Raw genomic sequence first — 11,850 nt, 5'->3', positions numbered from 1 at the left:
GTTGAAATTAACCATGGTTCTCTATCAATTTTCTCTGTTTTGAAAAGGCCGGAGAATACTTCATGAATTTCTAAGTCATCATCCAAATAACGAAAAACACTTTTTGTAGTCTGGGAATGTGTCGAGTTTCAAATATCTGAGAACTAGCGAGTTTTTTTTTTAAATGAACATTGATTTCCGACTTATATAAATAGAATTCACCCATTTTCTATCATTCTACTTAAAAAATTTGGGGGTGCGACCGCTCCCTCTTGACCCCACTATTTCCCGCCCCTGCTTTCATGCAATTAATGATAGTGGAATACTGAAACTTTTTTTATTGGGGTTGTTTCCATCAGTAAGTACTATTTTTAGTCACTTTAATTGATAGCATGAGCAAAAAAAAAAAAAACATGTAGCGAGGAAAATCTTTTATTTTCAAAACGTTTTATTTTTAATTAGTTTTTGAAATATATGATTTTTAAAACAAAGCGTGATCTTTATGACGTCACAAGTGATGTATTTTGGCGCTACTCCACTGGCGCGGGGAATGTTTACGCTTGCTGTCTACCGCGTTTCCAGGTTATGATAATTCTATTCCTGTTCAGAGTCACAACTGACTACAACTGTATTTGTGTCGAGGACTGCATACTAGGTGCCTTGCCTCCATTATTTTATATACCGATAGATGGCAGCACCATCACCGGATCGAACAGTTAATGAGAGTTTAGAACTAGTCCAGGTGCTAATAGCTACCTGGTGCTAGCACCCCCAGACGTATCGTTTCACTTGGAGGACATTGAGACCACGAGCATATTTAACGTCGCCCAGTCTCCTTTAATGACGACGGTGGGGCTTCGACCATCGAGGTTCGAACCCAGGACCCTCCGGCCCCGAATCCGACACTCTACCGATCGGGCTACCACGGCCCCGTTATGATAATTCAGAAGCGAATTAAATATTGCGCTCTGCGCTAATGGCATCATTGAATGGCATTTCATCACTTGGGATGTCATGTGCAGAAGCGTAATAAATGAAATAGAATCTGCGTACCGATTAAAATAATTCTTTAAAAATATTAAACTTTGTCAAATTATTTAAAAACATGGTCAGATCCTATGTTTTTAAGCATGCTTTTTCAAAAAAAAAAAAAAAAAATACTTTTAAAAATTTGGAAACGACCCCATTCCTCGGTAGCTACTTCTTTGAATTCCGCTTTTGCAGAGATTAAAAATTGTTTAACAAAGTTATTACAATTGCAGAAAATAAATAACTTTCCCTTTTTCCAATCATATTCGTCTTTGAAATCCCTTTAAAAATCCCTAATATCGATCCTTTTTCTCTCTCTCTCTCTTCCTCTTTGAATGGGTAAGCACTTTCCCCTTTTCGAAATTGGAACTTGATAGAAGTGGTTATATCGCAGATGTGGTGTTCTCTAGGGAAACCGACAAATCGTGCTTTTAAAAGCAGTCAACAGAGAGTCTGCATGGAATTGTGTCATAATTGTTCGTGGATTCAGTTCACAAGGTTTAGGGTAATTATGCAAATTTTATGACATTTCTTCTTTATTTGTAAATGCTTTTGAGGATAAGGTGTGTCAAAAATGCGTCATATTGGTAGTATGTATTGGTTATTGTTTGACAGTTGATCCGTTTTGAATGACTTGCATCACTGCAATGCTGTTCGAACATGTTAAATGGAAGAAAAAAAAAATGTTTCGTTACAAGAATTTTTTTTTTAATCAAAATTAGCGTTTAAATTCAACTGATTTTCTTTTTCCCAGACCTGAATATTGTATAAATTTCTTCTGAATATTCCATGGATTTTTTTCACAATAAAATCGTGAATATAGGCTAGCAAATATGCACTAAAAGTTTTTAAAATACGCACTAAAAATTTTAAAAAGGTGTGCTAATTCTTTTCTTATGTCCTCAAATAACATTTTTTACACGTGAATAAAAACACGAATTACGTTTATATTCTTGCATTTCTTTAAAAATATTTTTGGTGATATTTTTTAAATTTTTTGCAGCAATGTGCCCTAAGTATAGTATGCACATTAATAGTATGTATGCCCAAAAAAATCGGGCGGCCCCGAGAAAAAGCCGCAGATCGATCGATTTGTTGCCTTTTACGCAGAACAAAATAGTTTTTTGTAAGCTTCCCTTTATGAAAAATGTCGAAATATGAACGATAAACGCAGTAACATACGAAGTATTTTTTTCTGAAAGAGCATGCTTAAAAACATAGGATCTGACCATTTTTTAAATAAGTTGGCTAAGTTTAAAATTAAGAAAAATATATTTTAATCGGTGCGCTTTCATTATTTACGCATCTACCGATGACATCACAAATGATGAAATCGCTTCTAAATTACCATAACCTAGAAACTCGGTAGACAGCAAGCGTAAACATTCAAGGCGAAAGTGGAGTAGCGCCAAAGTACATCACTTGTGACGTCATAAAGACCACGCCTTGTTTGAAAAATCGGGCAGTTTAAAAAATTATTCAAAAATTAAACGTTTTGAAAATAAAAGATTTTCCCCGCTCCATGCCATTTTTTTTTTTTTTTTTTTTTTAGCTAATTCTATCAACTTCAGTGACTAAAAGCAATACTTTTGACTGATGGAAACAACCCCATTGTTTTGAAAAATTGTTGTTTTAATGACCTTATATGCATTGTCAAAAGAAGCAAAAATATGCAATTGCATATGCTCAAATGCATTTCCTTATAATCCTAGTTTCCAGTTATCAATTAAAGTGGTATTATTGGGGCGGCTTTCAATGACAAACAATTCAGTTCCGTACCTTGAATTTGAACCACTAAAAGTTCGAGTTATTAAAACGTTCTAACTTTACGATGACGAAGTTCACTTCGAGCCCAGGAAACAATAGTGTGTTGCCTTAAAATTATCGTATGTTTTTTTATTGCACGTTAATTACAAAAAAAAAAAGAAAAATATCTTTTTCTTCAAAAGTGTTCTGAGTGATTATGAATGCGATCAGTTTTTTTTACATAATTATAAACACTTAAAAATGCTCATGTCTTCGGGATGTTGTTTTAAACAAAGTGGATCCATTGATTTTTACTTTCTTCTGTTTCTGATGTATATAGTTGGGGCAAACCTAACCTGGCTGCGCCGTAATGCTAGTTATTAGGATCTTCGCAGCCCTCCCAATGCTGCCAGTTTAGGTTTATTATAGACTAGTGGCACCCGCACGGCTTCGCCCGTAATAGAAAAATTAAAGGTCTTTTGGTTCGCTTGTATATTTACAAATAATGTATTGTGAATTTTCTCGTCAATTGGCTTGTACTCATGTTACGGTTCCACGTTATGATGATTTCGTATCTCGCCAATTGGCTTGTGCCCATGTTACGGTTACACGTTATGATAATTTCGTAATTTATGATAGTTTTTTTTTCTTAAAATTGGAATAAAAAAGAACCACATCGAATTTTTGAAAAATCGCTTCGAGGTGCACACCCCCATGCTACATACTAACTTCGTGCCAAATTTCATGAAAATCGGCCGAACGGTTTAGGCGCTATGCGCGTCACAGACATCCTACAGATATCCTACAGACATCCAGACATCCAGACATCCTCCGGACAGAGAGACATTCAGCTTTATTATTAGTAAAGAAGATAAAGAATAGGCAGCGTGTTTCTTTTTTTTTGACTCGCGGACTAGTAAGAACTTTTGAAAGAAATTCGTGGACCGGTGTTGTGTGTGTGAGTGTTTTATTTTATATTATTATTATCATTTTTCTTTTCCTTCTTTCTTTCTCCCCCCCCCCTCAAAAAAAAAAAAAAAAACTTGCATTGCGGATTGTTAAAAATATATGAACTTTTTTACGGATCAGTGGGTTTTTCTTTTCTTTATTTTCTAAAAGCTAAATTTTTTATTAAGCTAAGAAACGTAACTATTGCAACAAGATAAAACATTATTAACTTGAAAGTAAAATAGAAAAGATTTTACAACTTCATGTTGACACGTTTGTAACTTTTTTTCTAATTGAGATCGAAGCTTTGATCTTCGACCTTTGGTCGAGTTAGATCTGGGGTAAACAAAGTCGCTCTTCCCAATGGTGTCAAAAAGAAAGCCGAGGGACAGCTGAGGCTTTATTGACTCTTTTATGATGGTTTCAATGAAAAAAGTAGTGCCTGGAATCCAGCGAAGTCTTGAAAGTTCGAGTTTAAAACGCGAATAACTCCCGCCGCAGTTAAGTTAGAGAATTGGAACAAATTGCATAGAACGCAGAAAAATCTGCCCTTTTCAACGATAGATAATATTTATATATGTGCAAGTAATTTTTCACCCCCATATTCGTTAATTTAGGTGAAAATTGGATCTTAAACTCGAATAAAAAAGAACTATTTCTCGAACTTTTTTTTGAACAGGTCTGCAAACCTTTTCCGTGCTTAAAGAAACAAACTGAAAATTTCAGTGAAATTTCCCGGGTAGTTCTCGAGTTTTGCGTGTTCAAACCAAAGAAACGTTGTTTGGAGACTTTATTTCATACTATGTAGAGATTTAAGGGCTCCCAGCTAGTGGGGACTCTGGACAAGTGCCCCACTTGCTCTTGCAGAAATCAGAGCCGATGAACAGATTAACAGCTTCGAGCTAAATCTGTATGATATGGTTAATAAGGAATAATCACAGGTAACGTTGATTATAGATATCGTAATCAGGTAACGTTCATAACGTCATCAGGTACTCATAACGCTGATTAGTTAACTTTGACAATGGGGTCGTTTCCAAAATTTTAAAAGCATTTTTTGCTGAATGAACATGCTTAAAAACATAGGATCTAACTATTTTTCAAATAATTTGCTTAAGTTTAATATTTAAAAAAAATTACTTAAATCGGTGCGCTTTCATTGTTTACATTTCTTGCCGATGACATCACAAATGATGAAATGCCATTCAATGTTGCCACTCACAGTGCAAAATATTTAATTCGTATCTTTACTCATGTGTATTAACAACGATATGGTTGATAGCAAGCGTAGAGCGCAATTTTAATTCGCTTCTTAATTATCATAACGCGGAAACGCGGTTCAAAGATGCGCCATAGAGCATCATTTATGACGTCATCAACACCACGCCTTGTTTGCAAAATCGGACATTTAAAAAAATTAATTAAAAAAACTGTTGTGAAAATGAAAGATTTTTCTGGGTTCATGTTATTTTTTTTGCTTATTCTATCAATTTCAGTGACTAAAAGTACTACTTTTGACTAAAGGAAACAACCCCATTGTCTTACTGGCTAAGGTACCATAATCGGATAAAATAATTACTTGTGCAGTAAAAAAATAAAATACAGGAAGAAGAGTTAGGGAGAAAAAGTAATTTAACATAATACTGCAATAAAGATTTCATTCAAGCGTGCTTGGACATCAAGGACACTTCTTTCGAGTGTCCTTGCAAGATAACAAAAAAAAAGTTGTCATATTATTTACCAAGACATTCGTAACTTTATTTTCATCAATATTAAAATCTAATAGCCGAACAATGCACAAAATATTCTATGCTTTAGTTTTTCCAACTTTAATAATCCTCATATATAATAGTGAAAATCACTGATTCTTGTCCCCACCCCCTTAACTTTTGCCAATTTTTTGTCACCAAAAAGAGTTAATGTACTTTGACTTCGCTGTTTTTGCCAGAAATTAACAATGAATTACCCAAAACTATGCGACCCAAAATTTCAATGACTAAAATATCTCCAAAAAGGAAGTTGCTTCACTCAAATGAAAAAGCAATTTTCACCCGTCATACCTTGAAGAGTGATTTTCTAGCATTAATAATAAATATAATAATAATGATGACTATGAGAAACTTCGTCTTAATTCTAGACCAGCGTTTCTTAAATTGTGTTCTTGGAACTCTGGGGTTCCATCGAGGTCATTGAAGGGTTAAACGAAACATTCCTTCCTTTTGATTCAAACGAGTCACTTGAAAAAGCAATAAAAATAAGATGACGATGAAGTTTTTAATCAGTACTTTCCGAATAAACAACCGAAAAATATCCAAATGAATTTTATATTAATAATCAATTTATTTCTGCGTACGAAATGGGACTAAGTCACTAAAAGACTGAAACCTTAATTTAAATGACATCTTTCAATTCATCTTTACAATAGCAATTTTTTTTTTTTTTAATGTCGTTAATGGAATTTTAATGCAGTGTAAAAAATGCGTATTCTCAATTGTCACTAAAAATGGAGAAACACGGTTTCACTTATGGGTTAAGAAAAATAAATTTTTCAGCAAACTTTATGCTAAGTCTGACATGAAAATTTCACTTTGATCCATAAAGTCTTCAAGTATATCTGCGATAGTATATGTCTCACTAAAATTTGAACCCCTTTTTTTTATATTTTGAACCAATTTTTAAAAGTTTCTTAAAGAAATTTTGTGCAAAATTTTGAAGTTACATTTTTCTAGACAATAAGTATAGCACTAAATAATTTTTATTTTTGTAGTACATAACCTATTTTCAAAAAAAAAAAAAAAAAAATGCATTTTAACTATACTATTGAAGATAAACCAGGGGTTCAACGAAAACAGTGGAAATTAGAAAGGGTAATACTTATCAAGGAAACTAAAAAACACTGACGAATGTTTTTACGTCATTAATGATTGAAAATTTCTCGAATAGATTAAATTCTGTACTTCAGAGCCAGAATAACTAAGGTCCAAAAATGTCATTTTTCAGGTTATTACGGCTTTATATACCTGTATGTAGAATCTTATTTCACATCGAGTCATCACAACATATTTCTATGGAAAAAAAATCTTTTATAATTATTTACCAGCATAAAAGAGCGCGGGCCCCATCCTTTGTTATGCACCAGACGAAAGTTTTTTCAATGGCCTGAAAAGTAGTAATAATGTGACTTACGTTTGTATGGTTCTGAGATATTTTTTTTTCTGAAAGATCATGCTTAAAAACATAGGATTTAACCATTTTTTAAAATAATTTGACAAAGTTTAATCTTTTTTAACAATTATTTTAATTGGTGCGCAGATTGAAATTCCATTTTACGCTTCTGCACATGACATCGCAAGTGATTAAATGCCATTCCATGATGGCATTAGCGCACAGCGTAAACTTTCATAACCTGTCAACGTGGTTGACTACAAAGTGTAAACATTTAGCGCGGCAATGGAGTAGCGCGCCGAAGTACATCAGTTGTGACGTCATAAAGACCACGCCTTATTTCCAAAATCAGACATTTAAAAAACTCAAAAAAAAAAAAAAAAAAAAAAACTGTTGAGAAAATAAAAGTTTTTTCTGGCTCCATGTCATTTTATTTATTTATTTATTTGCTTATTCTATCAATTTCAGTGACTAAAAAAGTAGTACTTTTGACTGAAGGAAAAAACCCCATTCCATTTCAATCCAAAAAGGAAAGTTCTAAAATAATTTTTTTCAAAAAATTATCGTTCCTTTTTGCGCGTTGCCAATCGCAAAGATGGGAGTTTTATTCAACAATAAAAACAATGATAAATGTGGACTCTTAACTCTTTAAAAATGTGTATCACGTCCGTACTTTCTTTTTAAAACGAACATTCATGGTAATGAATGTCATTTACCTTATTATATTAAGAAAACATTTTTCCCCCTTTAATATCACAATTTAAGAGAAAGTTAAACGGGAATTTAAACAATGCATCCATGCATGTCAACGTCATTTCGGAAAAGGACATCCATTATCCATCATTATAAAAACCATCAAAAGGGTTGGAAAGTCATTTTCCTTTTGCATATAAGTTGTGAAAATCCACGAAATTTAATGCCTGTTAATGTTTGTAAAAATGTGCATTTCAGAAATGAGTAAAAAGTTCAAATAATTTTTTTTTCCAAATAAAATTTATGTTCTGCCGTAAATGGAGAGGGAAAAAATGTGAGTAGGACAGAAGAGAAAAATTCAGATCAATCAGTGCTAGCTGTTTTTAGTCGGGTTCCCTAAAAAATAGGAATAAACAAAATACGTAAATAGAAGCATGAAAAAAATCTCAATGTGACGTAAAAATATCGGTAAGAAGCAAAGGTGCCCATATAGGGGGGCAAGGGGGGCTCAAGCCCCCGCCCCCTTAGAAATGAGAACTTTATTGCTTTTAGTGTTTTTTTCTTTGCGAAAATGTATAAAAATTGCTTTTTCAGTCATTAATGAATAAGTTATTAAAAATGTCAAATTTTAATATCTTCAATCTGTATTTAAGTTGGTTTCTACAGGGAAAAGATTCTGCTAAACCATGGGAAAAAATTTTGAGCCCTCCCTTAAAATTTTGCATATGGGCGCCCTTGGTAAAAAGTCAAAATTAAATAATTCTATAAATTCTTAGAAAAAAAATTGAAAATAGGGTAACGAGATGGAGAAATTTATGTTTGTCGATCTGTCTCTCACCTCCCCTCGAGCTTAATTATTAAGAATCGTCTGAATTGCTTAAAAGTAAGCCTCGGATTCCGGTTTCTTAAAAACAATTCTAAACATTTGAACAAATATGGCAACGGTTCAAATGTCAGCATTTTCCCTTTCTTAAAATGCTTATAACATTTTCCCTCGTTAATTAATCGCCTCCGTTATTTTTAATCGCAGGTGGAAAATGTTCTAAATATGTATTTTTTCCGCTCTTTCCAATGAAATCAAATTTGAATTACGATAATTATTTTGAGTAAAAAGATCCATTTTTGGGTCAAAAAATTAAATTTCGAAAAAAATAAATACAAAAATACTACTTATCGATTTTTTTTTCGAAATGGTCTATAAACCTTCTCAGCAGTAACCTAGACAAATTGAAAATTTCAACGCAACCATTCCGGTAGTTTCCGAGTTCACCCCGAACGTACAAATCTGGAGTTTTGCGTTTTATTTAAAGACTAGAAATTCGCCCGTCAAGGTATAACGGGTGAAAATTGTTTCACTTTTTCCACATTTTAACGAAACCATTGCCTGTTTGGGGAGATTTTGATGGTTAAAATTTTAAACCTAACTCCAGTGGATGAACCCTAAACTCCAGTAGATAGCATTAATTTTCAACCGCTTCTTCGTTTCTTCATTCCCCTGAAATGACACAGTTTGGGGAAGCTAGCTAGTAAAGCAGCTAAGTTACCGGATCGAGTTCAGCCTTGTCACAATAAAGTGTTTCCCTGCATGTTAATCCTTACCAAAACATATCAAATTATCATACCCTGGTGTGAGTTTCGTTGTTGAAACACGTGGGTTACTCGATCATCGGCTATTATTTATATGATGATTTGCAGATAAAGAAGTGCAATATTTTCAGTAGTGTATTGGTGCTGAAAGTTAAATTTTAGAGTCCGATTTTGGCAGCTGATCTGACACGTGACTGAGGGAACACGCCTCGAAGTCTCTCAGATCCCGAGGCTCCATATCGTCATGAACGGGAACATGCATCATTCCTCTCCTTGCGACGTTGCAACGAAGATATACTGTTTACACTGATACAACCCGTAACATCAGTTGTTGCATCACAATTAACAACTTTTAAGGCGTTCAATATTGAAAAGTTTTTGAGCAGTGGGGTTTCTAAACATCCATTCTTCCCCTAGCGTTTCAACAAGTCGCCTCTTTTTTAACTTCAAAATCAAAAATTTTCTATGAGCAGCCATCAAACCCTGACAGATATCTCTTAAAGTGATAAGAGGTATTCTGAAATGCGCTTTTAAGACTTCAATCTTGAAAATTTTTAGGAGAAGGGTCATCGAGTTCTCACTCTTTCCACCCTGAAGTTGGTTCAAAATTGCTAAAACAATGTCTTTTAAATTTCAATTTTAGAAATTTACCCTTGGAAGGTCCCTGCTTCTCCCCCCTATATTTTTCTCCCAACGTCATCAGAGATAGCTTAAAATTTTGTTTTGGAAAATCCACAATATGGCACCGAGCCTTTTCTTCTGTAAGAAAGCATGACATTGATTAAAGTTTAGAAAAAATTTCTAGAAGGAACCCCCTCCTCTTTCCTCTGCCCTTACCAAACATAGCCTAAAATTGCGTTTATAACACTTCAATATCGAAAAATTTACAGAAATTCACATACCTCTAACGTCACCTTAGATAGTCGCCTGAGATAAAATTTCGCTGTAGACTTTATTGCAAGTGAATGTTTATTTTCAGTTTCTGGAAGTTTGCATTTCCGCAGTTTTATTTTATCTTTAATTTTTATTTAGAAAGGTTAGAAAAAGAAAAGAGCTATATATTTAAGTCTATTATCAATTAATCCATAGAATTAAAATAAAACGTAATTTGTTTAATCGGAAAGGATGAAATAACGAATAGTTAAAGAGAAGTCAGATATTTAAGGATATCTTAAAAAAGAGTATTTCATACCTGTATGACTAACCTTTTAATAAGATACAAACTTCAACGGTATCTTCATGTAAACAAGACCTAAAATCAATGTTTACCTAGTTCCTCTTGGCGTTAGAATCAGGAAGTTTAGTTGTCGCTCTTCCAGTTTCGAAGTAATCAACGCCATCTCGATTAACTGCAGATAACGATTTAATCCGTTGCAGACGATAGTTTTAAAGCAAAGTTGATTGCTCGGTGTTAAGAAAAAAAATGAAATAGAAAAGCAGAAAAATTGTATTCTTTCGCAATCATCCGATACAAAAGAGATGTCTCCTAGAACAAAATCATCATTGGCTCCATGACCTCAGGTCGTCTCCTACTTTGTGAAGTGTCCGACTATCAGTGTGGGTCATGGCCAAAAAGAAACAACCTGCTTGTTGGAAAAAGCAGAAAGAGCATCTAACTCAATGGGTGGTGTTGTCACGACAAGCTTCCTAATGTGATAATTGGCCTCATGCAAGTAGATTCACTTCTTTTGTTTTGTTTATTTGTTCTTATATTTGCATTCTCCTGTTTTGGTTTATAAGCGTTTGTTTCAACGTAGCTACAAATGCGTTCCTACTTTTGTTCCTTTTTTGATGATATTTATTTGCAGTTCTCTTTATAAATTGAAAGTAAAATTGAACAACTTTTTAAAACATTTACAATATTGTTAAAAGAGCAAAATGCCTGTTTTGTGATTTCTCCGCCTTTTCTTTGTTAACTTCATATTATTTGCGGGTAAACCTAGTTCTTAATTTCTAACAAAAAAAGTAAAGGAGCCCTGTAAATTTCAAAACTTATTTCAATGTGTAAATCGGTAGAATCCGCCGGTTATAAGGGAATTCACACAAATTTAAAATGAAGAGCGGGAACCATGGTGCCCCGATGGGAGGAAATTGTGACCTCCCAAACATTTAATTATTCGACACATTTTGTCTGATATTTCGGCAAATTTGGTTGCATAATTACAATACTGCAGCTTTTAACGCTTGGATGTCCCTTTTGAATATCCCCTCCTCTGAATATCCGTATTTTATCATTCGGCAAAATTTAAAAGTTCCATGTGGCAAATTGACAATTTCTGCCCTTCCAAAAATTTAAGTTCGGGCACCCCAAGTGGGAGATGAGCTCCCATGAGATCCCATGTAAATTAAGCCCTAGATAAATCAATAGAATCTTGTTACATCCAGTTTGAGGCACAAAGAATAATATTCATTGTAACACGAGTTCAAAATATAGTGTCAAATCTTAGAACCCAGGGTTTTTTGTTTTTTTTTTTTAGCGCCAGACAAATTATTTCTCAAAGTTTACAGAAAAATTTAGTGTGATATGACTTGTCCACATACATTATTTTGCGTTGAACTTAATTCTAAAGTCTAAAAAAAAAAAAAAAAAAAAAAATGTAAAATTAAAAGAAAAAGCAGGTAAAAAACGTCTTTACTTTGATCTATTTTAAAGTCATATTTCCTCTGAAATCTTGAACATGGAAAAAAAAAAAAATTAAAACT

At 33.5% G+C, this 11,850-nt stretch overlaps 1 protein-coding gene across 2 annotated transcripts in view; it reads left to right on the top strand.

The window, feature by feature from the left end:
- Positions 1-1,379: 1,379 nt before the first annotated feature.
- Positions 1,380-11,850, top strand: part of LOC129226446 (PI-PLC X domain-containing protein 1-like) — a 39,698-nt gene continuing 29,227 nt past the window's right edge. Inside the window, exon 1 of one of the 2 annotated variants that reach the window (XM_054861052.1) lies at positions 1,380-1,513. Coding sequence is in view for 1 of the 2 variants with exons in the window: in XM_054861051.1 (XP_054717026.1) it covers positions 1,555-1,571 (17 nt within the window). In the remaining variant the exon portion in view is untranslated. The other variant, XM_054861051.1, reaches the window with a different exon arrangement.

Source organism: Uloborus diversus, chromosome 7, assembly GCF_026930045.1.
Source record: "Uloborus diversus isolate 005 chromosome 7, Udiv.v.3.1, whole genome shotgun sequence".
NCBI lineage: Eukaryota > Metazoa > Arthropoda > Arachnida > Araneae > Uloboridae > Uloborus > Uloborus diversus.
The sequence above is the reverse complement of the archived record's forward strand: the minus strand, read 5'-3'. Positions and strand labels throughout refer to the sequence as shown.